Raw genomic sequence first — 18056 nt, 5'->3', positions numbered from 1 at the left:
GCTGATCACAAAAAGGATGACGACTGAGTCAGTGCTGAAATCTAAAATATGTTCAACGTTCCCTAAATCATATCTATTGTACTGCATAGCGTATTCTGTTGAAGATATGTCGTGTCATAATTTGCAGAAATTCTTGTTTTCTGTTATCCGTGTTTTGTTTTCCCTAATCTAAAAACGTTGAAGCTTCCTTCGGCATCAAAAGAAAAGCTAAATTGTGTTACGTGAAACGAATCTTTATGCAGAAATACAGCTATTGCTTAAGTTATAATAGATAGTGGTAAATACAGATAACATCTGGAAATCATTTCAACAGCGCAGAACTATTTTGATTCAGATATTTCGATGCCAAATCAGCCAGGCCTCTAGGAAGGTTTCAAAGCTCAAGATATTGTGACATGATCCCTCTATGCCGCAGCGTGGATCAGGACTCGCTGCGAGCCTCTCTCTTTTAGTTGCCAACTCTTTGTTCATAGGGGAATGAGCCAGTGGAGCTTGGAAGAGAAAAGCCCCTTCCCTTCCATCGTGACAGAGATGTTTGAATGTGGTGGTTACTTCTCGGTGAGACGCTGACGCAGCAAATTGAAACAAAAGGGAGTTTGTCATTAAAATAATAAAAACAGCTGCATATCTTCATGAAGGAGGGAGGTGGTTAGTGGACCTGCCGTATCTTATTTAATTAGCTCAATAAATATCCGATGACAGAGAAAATTCAGCAGAGTAGAAATTGTTATAAGGGAAAACTGGCTCAGAAGGCCGGGAGGGTATTTGTCTGGATTACCACTGGAAGGCATGGAAGGAAAAATGTAAAAGCACAGTATGTTTTGCCAAACTTCAAGGTAGTAAATGCTCATAGAAATAGATCGTGTGGTACTGAAACTAATCTCACTTTATTGTGTCCCAACCTCACTCTGCAGCCGTCCAGGTCCACATTCTGAAGGCAGACAAAGCTGGCGAGTGGTGGAAGTTCACAGTCAACATCATCTCCGTCTACAAGCAGGGCGAGAGCCGCATCCGCCGCGGTGACCAGATCCTGTGGGTCCGCGCCAAAGACGTGGCCTGCAAGTGTCCCAAGATCAAGCCTGGGAAGAAGTACCTGCTGCTGGGGAACGACGAGGACTCCCCCGGACAGGGCGGGGTGGTGGCAGACAAAGGCAGCCTGGTTATCCAGTGGAGGGACACGTGGGCACGCAGGCTCAGGAAGTTCCAGCAGCGCGAGAAGAAAGGCAAGTGCAAGAAGCCATAGACGGCAAAAAGATGGAGAGGATGCCGGAGAGAGAGAGAGAGAGAGGGCGGAAGTCAAGAGGAAAAGCTGAGCGGGTGATTTAAAACTAAACGAGTGAAAGAGAGACAGAGGACCATGGACAGAGAAGAGACTGTTTATGTCGCTGCTTTTTTGTGTAGAAGCATGAAGAGAATTATTTAGGATGATTTGTTTTTTTTTTTTTTTGTTGTTTCTTTCCTAGTGAACTTTTGTTGAAGGAGCTCACCTTGCAGATTTGGTTTTATGGTTTATTTTACTTTGAGATTTGTCTCTCTTGTGGATTTTGCCGAATTTGCACCTATTACCAGTATATAAAGTTATTTGTGTTTTTGTTTTTTCTTTATCTCGGTATGAAATCATTATATTTTATGGTTTAATTTTATGGACATTTTCTGCTGGTGCAAAAGTGACAGGAAAAAAGCCGCTTAATAACCACTGCAACGTTGCCTCTGCACGCTTTTCTTGTTCCGAGCTTGTTTCATCAAAAAGTCTTCACTGATCTGAACGAGGCAGAAATATTTTTTGTTACAACTTGTGCCATAAAGCCACAGAAATTCACAGTGCATTTAGTAGTCACCGAGGTGATGACAGAAGAAAGTCTAGCTATATGAAACAGTATTGACTAAAGCATTTTGACCAGATTCATCTTGAGCACACTTTCACTCCTTTCTTTGCCTCCTCAGTCTTCAGGGGAAACATTTCGGTCCAGTATTTGTACAAACCTGCATGTGAACATGTGAAACTATGCGGCTGCTGATGCTACTAGTGTTAATATTATGCTTTTTTTTTTTTTTTTGAAAGACAGAATGCATTTAAAACCGATTTCATCCTCAGTGCTTATAATAACTGTGATTTATTTTTTATTTCCAACAGTTTAACAACTGACTTACAAAAGACCAAGAGGCCAGCCACAGTGATTGCTATAAAAATACCACAAAATCATACCTGTTGTTGATAGAAATATTACTGATTATTGGTTCTTAGGCGTCTACAAAATGTTTTTTTATAGTTTTAATTTCATCTATATTTTTGTGGACGTAGGTCATTATGCAAAGAGGAAGCAACATTATGTACAGGTGCAAACTCAGTACCGACAGGAAGTGCGTACATATGAAATGCCACAAGTGATCTTTTTTCCTTTAATAATGTTTTTCTTTATACCACCTCACAAATGTGCTTTCAAGACAAAGTTCCATCCTCTTAATTGACCCCTGCCCCTCAGTCTCAGTGAGCGAGAAAGGTTATAAAAAACGAATTTCCTTACCTTGTGAGGTGCAGATCCTAATGCAGATAAATGCAAACTTCAGCACAAACCACTCCTTTCAAAAAGTGCTTGACAATTAGTTAGATTACATTTTGAAACCCACCTCACACTTGCTTGTATTCATCTTGAATAATTCCTACAGCACGGCGGGCTTGCAGATAGATACTTTTACAGTCCACACATCCTTTTGCGAACACAATGCACGACTGTACATTCACTAAAACGGACTCTATGCCACCAGTCTCCCATTGACCTGTCACATTAATTCTCTTCACTTCTACACTTGCACAGGGGGAAATAGGCCGAATTGCAGTCACTTGACGCTGCTTGATTTAAACCACATTGCTCATTTATTTGTATGCAGTTCAGTTTGGATTTCACCATGGCATGCGAGGCCAAAAAAAAAAAAAAAAAAAAAATCACACAGCTCAGGTTTGTAAAAAGCCCCACTATGTATCCTGGTGTGTCATAAACTGGGGTTCATCCCAAAACACCCTGAGCAACATGTTTGATGTTGCGGGTATTTGTTGTTTCACAAAATCACATTTTAGCACCTTTTAAAATGTTCTATGGCACAAGAAACTGTAAAGAGGCTTTTAATCATCACATGGTTTTAATCGAATGGACTTTGTTTTCAGTGGTAATGATTTTGGATTCCACTGTGTCAGAAATCTTTCCTCAAGAACAGACTGAAATGGCTCCTAGATGATGACAAATTTAGATGGGCGTTTGAACCACTAAGAAATGAAAATCACCTGGGCTCAATTGGGGGATAAAAAAGTACAGATGACTGAGTTGCTGAAGTACTTCTCAGTATTTACTTTTAGGGGTTCGATGCAGTTTTTTTTTTTCTTACTGTGCAATCAATTAAATGGTTGTGATTTCAGTCCAGCATGATGCTACACGCTGATGGCTTCTCCAGCACTGATGACATGGTCTCTCTCTCCCTCACACACACACACACACACACACACAGTATATTTCCATGCTCCTGCCTTTCATTGTTAATCCTACAACAACATAACATTAGCTGTCAATGTTTGTTTTTTTCTTTCCTGTCTGGCACGATGTAATCTGTAACCACACCACTCTAGCCTCATGTTGTAAATTTTAAATCCATCTCCTGAGCAATGGTTTGACAAACGTCCAGATGAAACGCTACACACACATACCTGTCAAAGCATTGCTTTGTGTTCATACTATGAATTGTAAATGTTGTTTAGTTGTCACCATTGCAAAGACTTTTTGCAGTGTGGTTTTACAATGTGTACTAATATATTATGGTTATTATATATGAATATATTTAATGACACAAGATATTGTGGATTTTATTGTCTTTTTAAACTTTTTTTTTTTCTTTTTTTTACTTGCGGTTGTTTAGATCTTTGCCATTAAAGAAGGAAATAATAACTACTGAACACACCAACCTGGTAGAACTAAATTCAGATTTTAAGTTGAAATAAACTCTTGTTACATTGAAAAAAATCGCTTGGAATGTTTTTATGTAGCTTTACAGATAAACCAGATACTAGCAGATAGCTGTTCTGCATTTTTGGTTCTGGTAGCCACTTTGTAACATCACATATTTATTAAATATCATGTTACAAAACACTGTAATCCTCCATCTGAGACCTGGGCAAAAACGCAGACAGACACAAGTCCAGGAACTACTAAATGGAAATGTGATTTATTAGAAATTAGAAGCTGATTTACAAGAAGGAAAAACAGTCGTGTTAGTGACACAGCTGACTGTTTTGGCTGAAAGTTACTCTACAAACATTAAAAAATTCCAAGACAAATAATGACATCACAGCTTCTACAGTAATGAATTACTGAATTACTGTACCCAGTGTAAGCTTCAGTCCAGATCACAGATAGACTTATGAAAGGAAAGCTCCTATCATCCCAATGTTCACCACAGTTCAGGCTAATAAACCTGCTCAATTGTTGTTTTAATGAGCCATTATATTACCGTATTAAAGGCGTCAATTCACACATACGCACTATATATTACTGCAGTATTTCCAAAGCCCTTCATGAATACAACCACAAGGAGTCGGATCACTGTCTTTGTTGGGCAGCCACAAAGACAATGTAATGGATTAAAATAAGACAACAAAATATACAACGAGAGACAGTGTTGGAGAGTTGGTGTGCTATCTTTTAAACTGGTATTCGTCCAGCTCAGGTCCACGATCACTGTCGGCCTCGTTCCCAGCTACACAGGCCACACAGCTACCACTACGATGGCTATAAGAAGCAGCACGATCACCACCAGCATCCCTTAAGAGGAGAAAAAAAAGAAACAAGGAGTTCAGATACCAAAAGCGCGTAAAGTTCAACATTATTGATATACCACGTACTTACAGTCAACAAATCCTATGAAAACACCAACAATGAACTAATCCTGCTAACATGTGGTTTCTGTATCCGAAGCCTGGTGAAAGCCTGACACAGCTCATTTTTTCTGCTGTACACCTCCATTGTTGTTTATAAAGATAAATGTGCCACGGTGTGAGAATTTGATGAAGCCAATGTTGGTGAACTTAAGATCATTTTGTTTAACATGAAAAAAATAAGAAATATATAATCTTTCAGGACACAGGGGACTCTGTAGAAAAGACTACTGATACTAAATGAACATTTGCAGCTCAACACGTTCTTACTTTATTGTTGACAATTGAAACGTCGGCTGCGGAACTCAACATGATTTAAGACAGACTTAGAGAGAAAGAAGGGAATGCAGCAGACACAGGGGAATACACTTGGAAGAGGTAAGAAGCCTACATACCTCAACACTAATGTTCAAAGTCCTTGATCTAACACTGGTTCCTAGTGCCTATGCCCTCACAGCACATCACCATTCTTCTCTTGATGACTTAATGCAATTTACATGCATTCAACGGCTACAAAAGCTTTATTGCCGCAGATTGCACCCTGTGATAGACACATGTTTCTGATTTTGCGCTGTAAGGATGATCATTGTTTTGCACCGATACTATGGAAGCAGAGAAATATGTGCAAAAGCTCACTCGCACTTCATCAAAGCGCTTTACCCCACAGGACCTGAAAATATTACAGTTTTTATTATAGTCTCCTCCCAGAGGGAAAAGAAAAACACTGTTGTAAAATCTTACAGGTGGATGTTTTACCTTTAAGTGTAAAGACGTGAATGTTTCTAGAGTTTAAATGTTATTAAATCTGAGTAGATTTAACGCACTTATTGAACTGAATCATCATTATACCTTAATGAGTCTAGTAAGGTCATGTAATACCTCAAAACTGTATTTTATCAACAATCAATATTCAATTCTGAAACATCCATTCGAGTAGTAAAGCTGGACTTTCCAGAAATCTATTATTGACTTTTTAAAACCGCAAAATGTCAGATTTCTTTCTGAGATGTAAGAAACAAAAGATAGAGCAGAAGATATGGAAAATCTTCTTGAAAGACGCCTCACACTGATTCACATTGTCTATAGTTTCTTTTTTTTTTTTTTTTTTTTTTTGCATGTGGCAGTTTTTTTCCCCCCAGCCTTTCACTTTGGGTTTACATTTCTCTCATTCTTTGGTTCTCTCCTCCTGCGTTCCCCTCTGCGGCCTAATTAGTCGCCTTTCCCACAGGGAGACAGGGCTCGAGATACAAACCATGCTAAACTAATTGCTTGTTGTGGTAGTGGTGGTCTGATGAAATGCGAGGCTGATGCTGGTTTCTTTGCCAGGATATAAGGGTATGGCTGTAAGATGTCCAGATGTGTTTGCACCTCTCTGGCTCGTTGTGCCACTCTTGTTTCTTCTCAGGCATTTAGTGGCATATTTGCTTCTTTCTCTAATTGTAGTTCATTCTTTGATCACACTGTGGTTTATTATTTTGGAGAGGATAGCAGTTCACATATACACAGGCCTACAGGACAGGCATGGGTTTGCAGAAGTTATCGCCGTTTTAAACAGGACCTTTCCTGATCGCTTGCACGTGTGTGCACAGTTTAGCAACAACAGCTATAACGGCTCGGCTGTATATCATACAGAAACATTATGTGGAGTATGCTTTTCACACCCTCTAATGTCACATAACAGCCACTCCTGGAGCCATATTAGTCCCAAGCACTGACCCTCACACCCCCTGCTGTCTTTGGGCCATCCCTGTCTACCTCAGTAACTAAACAATCTATTCCTACCCCTCAGGAGGCCCCCAGAGACTAATGACAATAATGGCATTTGCTTGCCAAATAGATTAAGGCTGTGACACTGATGCTGCGGGAGATAACTGGTGTCTGCTGACAGACTGACCACCCAGGAGCTTCGGAGGCCAGAGTCTGGGTTCATCCCATCTTAGCAATTTCCAGACACATCAGTAAGACAAATCACAGAGAGAAGGAATAATTGGTGAGAGCCTTGGCAGAGACAGAGACAATCCCTGAACTTCCCTGACTACTCCTGTTGTGGCCCCCTGCTCATGGTTCAAAGACCATTTTTAAGCCACAAAAGGCTAGGATGACCTCCAAAGAAAAGGGACAAAAATGTTAACAAGGTTAGTGTGACCCTTATCATTTTTCTCACAGTACAACTGAGAGGGATAAAAACTCTTAACTCTGAGCTAAATGCTAATGTCAGCACGTTAACCTGCTCACACATGCCAACGTACTGACCTTTAGCACATTTAATGCGTAGCATGTTCATTATATTAGATTTCTTTGTTTGCATGCTTGCATCTGCTAATTAAGCTCTTAACACAGAGAGCATTGGAGGCTGATGGGAAGGTTGTTAAAATATAGAGCTACAAACTAAAGTATTGGACAAAGAAAAATTAAAGAACTGCTTTCATTACAGTTCATTTAGATGGAGACATGGATGAGTCCAGTGTTTCACTGCAATCAATCCAATAGTTGATCAACATTATATATGTACATGAGAACAGGCGATCACTGAATTTGTCATGGTTTTATTTCAAAGGGAACATGAATGTCCAAAAGTCAGTCTATGCCCTGAAATGTACTTCTTCAGTCTGCCAATAAATAACCATGTTAACAAATATTTGACAGCCAGAAAGGATGATTTGAAACTACTTTAACTTGTCACTGAGTTAGGGAAACTTCAGGTATTGAAACATCATTAAGAGGATAGAATTACTTTAAGCAATCCTTTCGTCAAACACATATTCAATTGCTATTACTGGATTTTAATGCTATGCTGTGTTAGGCCAATGATAGCAACATAAACTGAGAGAAATGATCTCAGCACTGAAGCAGGGGGACTTTAAAAAAAAAGGTAGACTTCCCTGTGGAGGACATGCATTTTCTTCACTATTCTTGATGTACAATCAAAGACTTAGTGCAGTTACCAGCCCTACATGCTTCTTCCAACTGTGTCAAATGCTTCCCCTCACCCACAGCCTCTTTAGATGTGCCTCTAGTGCAAACAGTACAAACCTACTTGAGATGCAAGCCACCTGCGGGATTGGAGTTGCACAAATAGCCCTCTACAAACTGAGGATAAGCTCTGTTGAGAAGGGCTGCCCAAGTGATGTTGCCCGCTGGTGATGGCTAAGCTCTGGGGAACTCACACTACTTTTCAAGAGACCCTTTGGTCCTACAGAGTAATCTGCACCACTAATCCAACCAAATTTAGAGACTCCACTCTTCAATTCCCACCAACATCAGCTGAAACAAGTGGTAATGACTCTGTGAATCAGGTTTATCCAGTTTTAGTGCCAGCACTGACAAAACATTTCAATAATTTTCATGCTGTTACTTTTTAAGTATTAAAAAATATAAAGATTATTGAGGTCCTGTTTGTAATTTCTACATATATATATTTGTTGTCTTATCTATATTAGTTTTTTCTTTCATAGGTATCGTTTTCTTAAGCTCTTTTCAACTATGACAGAATATAAAATAGTGAGGTATTTGAACTTTTTACATTTTGGAGGCAGATGACTCCACATGCATGTGCACAGTAGATGATTTACAACACTACAGACACCAACTGGTCACGCACAGCACAGCAGAACTGTGGCTGAGTGATATATGACTCTTTTTACAGTTAAACTTTCTGTTCTGTCAGCTACTAGTTGGAGATCACTGCCACATGCATGCATACAACACAGTTTGATAGTGATTAAGATTAATATCCCTACAATGACTAACATTCTTCACATTTCTGGAAATGTTTCCAGCTTTTGTCACAACTTTGGTCTGTAAAAGCGAGGATGCCTCTTTTACAATGCAGTGCTCCCAATAGTTATGATAAGCATGCTCTTAGAAGTTCCTAACTTTACAAGGACTCGCCTGAGACATAGCAGCAAAGGGCAGCTTTGGCTGAGAGCTTCGAAAAATAAATAAAGCCTAAAAGCAAAGGAATTATAAACATGCTGCCATGGAGAAAGAAGGAAAGCCGTCCCAACAACTTGTGGCATGTAGTATTTTCAATTCCTTCTCTGCTTGACACAAAGACAAGTGTCAAACAACTTAGGAGACGACCAGAGGGATGACAGAGAGGAATGGGGGAAAAAAAAAAAGAATGAGAGCATTGAGGTGAGAGTGAAGAGGACCATAGGGGAATTTTCCATTCGCAGGGAACGTCTCAAAGACAAACACAAATGTCTGTATGCCAACACACGCATGCATGAGAACTTGGCTGCAATCATTTACATAGGTACTTGTGCATTTGAAAAATATGTACCATGCAAAAACTGCATAAAGACACCCAGGTGCTAAGAGGCACATACATAGGCAAAAACATATGCACATTCACTGTATGCTCCATAAATGTTCTTCAGCCTGGAACTGAGGAGAGAGAGAGAGAGAAAAGAGGTGGGGTGGCAAAAAAACAAGCTGAACAAAAACAGAATGAAAGAAAGAAAGACTCCTGATTCAAACACAATATGAGCGCTGGGATCTTCAAACAAACTCGCACTCGGGCACCATGGGGATACAACCAACAGAACAAAGTATTCTGAGGGCTGACCTTTCTACTCTGCTTATGTCCATGGCTGCCTGTTAACTTGGTCCCCTAGCACAACAATGCAGACTTTGCCATAGCAAAGTTTCCGTCTAACTTTTCATTGGGCAAAGTGACTTTGGCTCACACTCCCACATTCCACAGGTTGGCTCTAGCCAGCTACCAGACCTCTCCTGGCAGGCGTTTTCTTTTTAAAAAAACTCATTGTCCACTGAGGAAAAAAAGAGAAGTTGTGTCTTTTTGTATGTTACAAAACAAATGTTAAACAAACTGAAGCAGATCTGTGATCTGGAGGGCAATGCATTCACAAAGCATTTCAGAGAATATTTCAATTCACCACATTCTAGAGCCGAGACAAAAGAGGCTGGTGACCAGTATGAGAGACCCCCCTGAAAAGCCTATGACACCACATAGATGAAATGACAGACTGATCCTGTCCACCCTCCATTCCTGCATTACCATTGCATGGTAACTCTGTATTGCAAAAAAATTCCCCACATTATCATATATCATATTACATATTGTGTGATATTTTAATGCTAGTGTATAGTGCATAGTTAGTTATCGATATTTTATAAAGGAAACTACCTCAAATGCTGTAAATAGTGCGGTAAATGGCACAGCAGAGTAGCAAAAGGGAGGGCTGGGTGGATTTATATGCATTCAATGCTAACTCTAGCTTAAGTTGCATATTATGACTTTAAATGTACACTGCACATCGAAAAAAAAAAAAAAAAGTCACACACCCTTATATTTAGTTTGACCGCCTTTAGCTCACTATTAAATGTAAAATCAATAATAAAATGCAAATTACCATAGAATACCAAACCATAGGAGGTAAGATGGAATGACCTTGTTGTCATTTTGTTTTTAAATTATAAAAATTAGAACAGAGACAACAACTATAACAAGTGGGACATTCTTATGAGGGCTTATGAAAAAACAAAGCACAACAACACAAATGTTATATGTACAGTTAGGCCGTCTGGACTTTGTGGTGGCCAATGCATGTGTAAAAATAATGTGTCATGCTCCCTGAACCACTCTTTCACACTTTGAGCCACAATGAATCCTGGTATTATCATCTTGGAATATGTCGGTGCCAGAAAAAATCCATTGATGGAATAACCTGGTCATTGAGTATATCCAGGTAGTCAGCTGACCTCATTCTTTGGACACATAACATTACTGAAACTGCAGCAACCCCAGATCATAGCACTGCCTCCACAGGCTTGTACAGTAGGCACTAGGCAGGATGTGTGCATCACTTCATGCGCCCACCCACCCTTTTTACCCTGATGCGCCCATCACTCTGGAACAGGGTAAATCTAAACTCATCAGACCACATGAGCTGCTTCCATTGGTCCAGAGTCTAAACCTTATACTCCCTAGCTGTTTAGTCCCAATCTCTTGACTTTCGCATTGTGCGTGTGGAAATGTTCTTACTGTCATTATTAAACATAGCCGTGAGTTATACTGTTGTTTTTCTTCGATTTGATTTCACCAAACGTTGTGATTAAGTGATCGCTGAATATGATCAATCGATTTCTTCCTCGATGATGATCCTCACCATCCTTCCATTTTTAATAATACGTTGGACAGTTCTTAAGCCAATTTCAGCAGCACTTCCATCAATCTCCTTAGATGTTTTCTTTGCTTGATTCATGCCAATAACCCTTCTGAAACAAATTAACATCTTTTCCACATCCACAGGATGCGTCTTCAGACAGGGCGGTTTAAGAAATGAGATGCTACTCCATGCATCAGTTAGGGTTAAATAACTTGTAGCCCGCTAAAAAAAAAAATCCATGTGGTGACTGGCGATTTTTTTTTTTTCGACAGGCAGTGGAGTTTATATTTGAGAACACATCAGATATCAAACATGCCTTGGTAATACTAGACCAAGACAGTAAAATAGCTCAATAGTACAAGAAACGAGAAAGGCTTACCACAGGAGGCTGACTTAGTCTCCACCAGCTTCACCCTTCGTGTCTCATTGCGAATTCTGTCATCCGTCTTATCCACAAGATGTGCAAGGTCATCAATGATTTCTGCGAGAAATAAAACAAAGAGAAAAGAGGAACAATTTCAAACTGCTAGCTACTGCTTTGTATTTGCCGTTAATGAGACATCATTGGATTTTATTACACAAAAAGACGTCTTATTATGTTTTATATGATAAATTAAATTACCCTAAATGAATAGGTGACACGTTATCCAGAAGTTGACATCAGAGCAGTTAACAACATCAAAAGGCTGCCAACACACAGACATAAGTGGTGGTGATGGAGGGAGTGGACTGTGTGAAAGCGCTCCTCGCCCTCTCAAATGGTTTCACTACTTCCTGAAACCATTCTGGATTTAATCAGACCCTTATTGTTCATAAGTTTTAAAGACATAAGCTCAGGCTTCCGGGACTATGACTAGGCATCCAAAGAAAGAGAGCGTGTGTTTTGCATATGTGTGTATGTGTGTTTGGCACTGTGGCTAAGGTCCTCCAGTAGGAGTTCCTGACTTGAAGGTCATCCAGATGGAAGCCTGTGTGATTTGCTAGAGCTAGTCATTGTGTTGACATGGTCTGGCCCCACAATAAAAACAGATAAATGCTGAGTGATTTCCAAATTCTTCATTTTTTACAGTTAGACATTGAAATGTGAAATTGGTTAGAGATAAAACGTATTGGTTCTGAGAAAATGATAACCCATAACTGAATAATACAATGACTAAACCAAATATAAACTAATTTAGTTCATCCAGTCAGCACAGGTATGTTTAGGAGGATATAACACATCATGTCTTCTGAAAATACCTGTTAGGGCCATTTGATTAAGTATGAATATATGGATAAAAGAGAATAATATATGCATAACACAACTGAATATAACTCATTAGGTTTGTTATACATAAGGATATTTATTAAAAAACAGAACTCAAATTGCAGTGATTTCATCTCACATGCATGTGTTTAAGATATAAGGCCTGTTTTTCTATTTCTACTCCAAAAGTGATGGCAGGTCCTGTCCAGTAGCCTTCTATATTGAACATGACAAAAAAACACAAAAAAAGTGGCTGAAACTCTTCACAGACTAGTATCAGCTTCTGATAAATTGATGTTTTACAGAAATAGGAAGCCCGATGCATCCACAAACCACAGCTCACAGCCAAGTTAAACATACTCGCCTACCTTGGGAGGGAACAACTATATGGTAACATAGTACAAAGTCCAGATCGTCTGAGCTTTTTCTTTTCTTTTCTTTTCTTTTGTCAAAAAAAAAAAATAAATAATGCTTACATAACTGAATTCCCACGAGTGTGTGCTCAGGATCACCTGCACCACTTGACTGTGTGAACAAAACTTTTTTTGGCTATGAATTGGATCAATAAGAAAACAACTGGTGGCTGTTTGACAAGACATTTTTTGGCTGACATCAGACAATTAAGTAGCATAAACAATTTGAGGAAGTAAAGCATATCAGTTTAGAGAACCAAATGTGAAGGGGCAAGGACTAGGAGATGGGAGATGTGAAAGAGATGCATGTGCAGTGTCCCTGAAGACTCCCACATCATCATCATCTACCATCAGGCAACAATTTAGAAGGAAGAAACGATTACTTTACTGACAAGGAATGGGTGTAGACACGGATACATTTGTGCTGCATGCCAGTCCAACTAGTCATAAAAATGTTTTTGGTTTGCTTGTGCCAAGTTTCTTGATTCAGTTCTGGCTCTCCACCTTGATTCATTGATGAATTCCCAACCATGTGGGGTTGTAGCAGTGCTAGGACATGACCTTTAACTTAAAGTAAAAAACATTAGAACAATTCCAAGTTATTAACTTTTTTAAAACATTTAACATTTATTTTTTTATTGCATTATATTTTATTTAAATGTTTTTCTCGTTTTTCTTTATTACCGTTCTCCTATTTCACAAAGATCTAAATTGAATTTACCTTGTCTTATTGATTTTACAACCTTTATTATGTTTTAATGATTAGAATTTTGATTCTTTTTACTCTGTCTTTATTCTAATTTTTTTATTATGTTGTTGTTACTATTAACTGTATACCTCTGTGTACATTAGTTTCAATATTGTATATTTTATTGGTTTCTTTTTCTTAACTTCTCAATCAGCTGGTAAGAATAACATTCATTTGTACAAAAGGTTTTCTGGATTCCTTGACTGATTTTACTCAGTTATCAAGTCATGTTTCTAACAAACGTAATGCTCAATTTTCTATTCTTACTTTTGCTTCCATGTGTGACAGCTGCTGGCCATGGCTTGGATCTGCCAGACCACAAAGAAGGCTGTGATTCAGGCAAGGACTGTTTATTTTAAATGCTATCACACTGGATAAACCTCTAAAGCTAGAGTGTGGGAATGTATGACACATGTGCAAACACACACACACCTTTCATTTATTGTGTTTGCAAGCTTTAAGATGCATTGCATTATGCTTAGTGTGGTTATTTTTATGCTTTAGGTCAAAATAAAATGCTTTATCATAGTGACCAGACATACAATGTATTTTCGTGTATTAACATAAACATGTTAAATCATAAACCAAGTATTGTGTCACACTTATTATACTATATATACCTCAGTTTGCTTCCTTTCTTTGTATAATTTGCAAAAATTCAAAGAAAGAATAAAGTAAACAAATGAATAAATTGGTAAATAAAATAAAAATGTACAGAAACATACAATATGAGAAAATAAAAATTAGTTTACTAAATTACTAAAATACTACAGGAACAGTTGCTAGCAGGCCTTATTAGCCTTGGCTCTGGTGTGACTGACTGGTAGAGTCGAAATATTTTGCTGAAAGAGACAGCAATGCCAGCTCTTTATTATGTTTCACTGCTACCAAGAGCGCCTTTTATTCTTGTCGAAGACAATATACATAAAACCTGGCCCTTCTGTGTAAAGGTGTGAGGGCCTTGAAGCACACAAACCAACAGAAGACAGATGTTGCTCTCATTTGACGTCACTTACTTCCTTATCCTGCAAGCTCTGCAGCATGAAGAATCTCAATGCTATTTCATCTTTGTTTACAGTTACATTTAGTCATTTAGCAGACGCTTTTATCCAAAGCGACTTACAAGTGAGGAACAAGGCAAGCAAACAAAATCTAAGTCAAGAACAAACAACATCAAAGCAAAGTGCTATCGAAAAAGTGTTTCTGTTTCAAGAGATGTGAGAACGAAAGGGTAGAAAAAGAAGATGCGGAAGAGTTCTGTTTTTTTTAGCAGTTTTTTAAAGATTACAAGTGAGGTGGCTGAGCGTGCAGAGATAGGCAGCTCATTCCACCATCGGGGGATCACTGAGCTAAACAGTTTTCCTTGGTGTCGACTGTGTGGTGCTGGTACCACCAGACGACGTTCCCTGGTTGAGCGCAGTGGACGGGAGGGGATGTAGACCTGAATAGACCTTTTTTCCAATACCTTGTATCTTCAAATAAAAGTTATTAGGTCTGTTCCCATCCTTGTCACCATCATGTGGAAATAAAGCCCCTACTATCCTCATTACCGGTATTTTTTTATTTTGGATTGAGTCGTCCAGTGGTGCTTGAGGTTTCTACCAAAATAAGATCTAATAATACTGTAATACACAAATAATTAAATTAATTAAATGATAATTATCATAAAATAACCTTTCCTTGATAGACTTTTAAGACAGGTTTGATACAACATCAGTAAAACTCACTTCATCCATGTTTTGACAGACAATATGAAAAGCCAATGATAGCGAATAGATTTAAAGTTACGTCATCGTCAAACTAGCCTGATGCACACAGCACATAGCGTAGTAGTGCAGTTGCAGCTGGTATCAGCACACATGCTAATGTTTGGGCTAAAAAAGGTTCCCACATCCTAGATCTACTGTATATCTGCCCCGGGCCTGTGAGTTGCTGACTCATCTTCACAGGGTCCATAGCAATGGCGCTTTTGGTTTCTGTGTGTGCATGTGGTGAAGGAACTATCATAAACAGTGACACCCCAGCATGGCTCCAGGATGTGCTGTATTAAGTCTGTGTGTTATTGTAGGACTCATTCCCAGAGCGGGCATAGCGCACAGAGACAATGCTTGTTTTCTTTCACCAATTTAAATGCAATCTGACTCGGTGGAGCTAATTCTGTTGTACTTATTCAGGAGATGATTTCTCCTGAGGATATGAAGAAAGAGGAAAGTAAAGACTTTTTTTTTTTTCCATACTCAGCCCTCCTCTTGCGTCCCTTGTTGTAGTGCAGAGGGGCCTGACCACAACTGTTACCAATTGGCTCTGGTGTGACTGACTGTGTATAGAGGGCAGTGCTATGTTGCCAACCAAAACACATATATCTCTGGATGTAACTGGAACTGCACTTGGCTCACGCAGAGACACTCAGCACGATGATACAACTCAGGGCAATTATGGTATTTACAAGAAGTTACACACTCTTGGAATAGTTTCTTTCAACTTTCTTTTCCCCTTCTGCTTTCAGCTGCTTATTGTAAACAAAGTCACCCTGAGGATATGTGGGAAGTGAGGATTAGGGGAAATTTCACTAAAAACCTCAGAGTTCTACCAGATTTAAAATTGAAATCGAAATCTAAAACCAAAAAATCATTTGGATGAAATTAAACGAAGGAAAAAATTTTAGTTAAGTCTTTCTCCTTTATTTATTTTTTTGAGCTTTGTATTACTATTTAAATATTCACACTGGGGAGGGATAGTTATTAGATAACTAGATGTTAACTATAGTGCCCAACATCAACAGCTGATGAAGACCAGGGGCCAACCAGTCACAACATGATGTAATAGAAATCAATGAATATAAAGTAACTGTATATGGAATACAAACAAAATACCCTGTTTTCTGAATGTTGTGTGCACATGTGCTGGTGAGTTTTGTAAAGGAGGGGGATGGACAATGACCTTTGAATAATATAGTAGTAATTAAAAAAAAAAAACTGACTATGGTTTCATCTTTCAAAAAAAAAAGGGCCACTGTTCCCCTTGCTTTTTCAGTTTCACCTCCCTAATCAAGCTGCATTTACCCTAAGATCCACCAACAAGAATGACCAGCTAATGAATGACCTTTGACAAGTTGAACCTCCACTTGTAAATAACGCAATAACAAGGTTGTTAAACAACTTTACTAAAACACCAAATACAAATGGTTGCGGCACAACTGGATAAACTATGATAATGTAAGCGAGCTGCACAGTGGTTTGACCAGTGCTGAAAAGGTGTACGACCATAGACGCTTGGACAACAAAAATGTAAAATAAAGAGCATTATTCTTCAGACACAATTTGCCCTCCCAACATATGGCCTTCTGAAGTGCTAGGCCACATGTGTGCAGATTAGTCTCACTGCTGGACATCATGGGCCCCTCTAATGAATCTTGGAGTCCCTCCGAATAGACTGACAAGCTCCCCTGGTCAATATGCTGGGGGTCTCTCTCTTGGGTAGCGGCTTGCTGAGTGATAATAAATGTCTTGCTATATGCAGGTTATGCATGGCTACACTTGCTAGTGATTAAAATACAGTATTGTTTATCCATATTGTAGGGCAACACACGCTTTCAACTTTGGAATAAATTTAACTTTACTTCCCCAAGAGGAGATGTTGTTGCTTTAAAGAAATAGTATCTGCCTCTAAATACTTACTTAGAACATTGTACAGTAGTGCACATTATATAAATACCATGCACAAAAAATAATCAAGTATTCTTAAAGACAATGATACAAATATAAAACATGGTGAACTGTAAAAAAAATGTAGTGTGCTTGGCTCGCATCACACCTGGCTAATGGGACATTTCAAACAATCACAACCAAACCTGAGAACTATGCTCACATACACATTCATTTAAACCATTTTTGTGCCATCAGTTTGAAACTGAAACTTGCTGTGTGTCCACGCACAGTTTCACCTCTCTGACCCTGCTACATTTACCCCAAGATCCATCATTAGGCATGATAGACACCAACAAGAATGACCATGTGATGAATGACCTTAACCAAGTTGAACCTCCATTGCAAGATCACACTTCAAAGAACAGCGCACGGAGGAAAAAAAAAACCTCAACATTAGTTTAGTTTTAGCACATACACACCACTGGCTTTGTATTTGCTAGCCTCTACGTCTATGTGAGTTATGGGAATTCAGTCCACTATCGTTCTGTGGGAGGAGTACATTGGGTTTCTCCTCAGGGCACACACTAATACATGTATACAGATACATATAATACACGCTTTTGATGGTCTACAGCAGGGGTAGCCAATCCTGGTCCTCAAACGCTCTGACCTCTCTGTTTTCCAACCATCCCTGCACTTGCACCTTCCGATTAGCTTACAGCACACTTGATCCAGGTATTGGGGGCAAGAATAGTTATAAATTCCTGACATCCTAGGATTCACACATGGCGGTGATGAGATTTTCAAAAAATAGAAGCTCAACAGTGTGATTCCATACAAATTACAATGCTATGGCATTATTATATTAGGTTTTATATTAAGTTTTGTTTTCGTTTTCTATATCCCTTCTAATCCATAGTTGCCTGATAATAGACAGAATAATTTAG

The 18056-nt window shown here is 38.9% G+C and overlaps 2 protein-coding genes across 3 annotated transcripts in view; one reads left to right on the top strand and one right to left on the bottom strand.

Annotated features, from left to right (window-relative positions):
- ntn1a (netrin 1a) overlaps positions 1-2944 on the top strand; it is a 49684-nt gene extending 46740 nt beyond the window's left edge. The window contains exon 7 of the mRNA XM_026358875.1: positions 915-2944. Coding sequence (XP_026214660.1) covers positions 915-1243 — 329 coding nt within the window. The 3' untranslated portion in view covers positions 1244-2944. The remainder of the gene's footprint in view (positions 1-914) is intronic.
- A 1240-nt stretch (positions 2945-4184) lies between these two features.
- Positions 4185-18056, bottom strand: part of stx8 (syntaxin 8) — a 32597-nt gene continuing 18725 nt past the window's right edge. For both annotated transcript variants that reach the window (XM_026359731.1, XM_026359732.1), the window contains 2 exons: positions 11435-11536; positions 4185-4808 (listed from right to left, as the gene is read on the bottom strand). In XM_026359731.1, coding sequence (XP_026215516.1) covers positions 4744-4808; positions 11435-11536 — 167 coding nt within the window. In that variant the 3' untranslated portion in view covers positions 4185-4743. The remainder of the gene's footprint in view (positions 4809-11434; positions 11537-18056) is intronic.

This window comes from Anabas testudineus, chromosome 1, assembly GCF_900324465.2.
Source record: "Anabas testudineus chromosome 1, fAnaTes1.2, whole genome shotgun sequence".
Taxonomy (NCBI): domain Eukaryota; kingdom Metazoa; phylum Chordata; class Actinopteri; order Anabantiformes; family Anabantidae; genus Anabas; species Anabas testudineus.
Note: the sequence above shows the minus strand (reverse complement) of the source record. Positions and strands in the feature narration are given on the sequence as shown.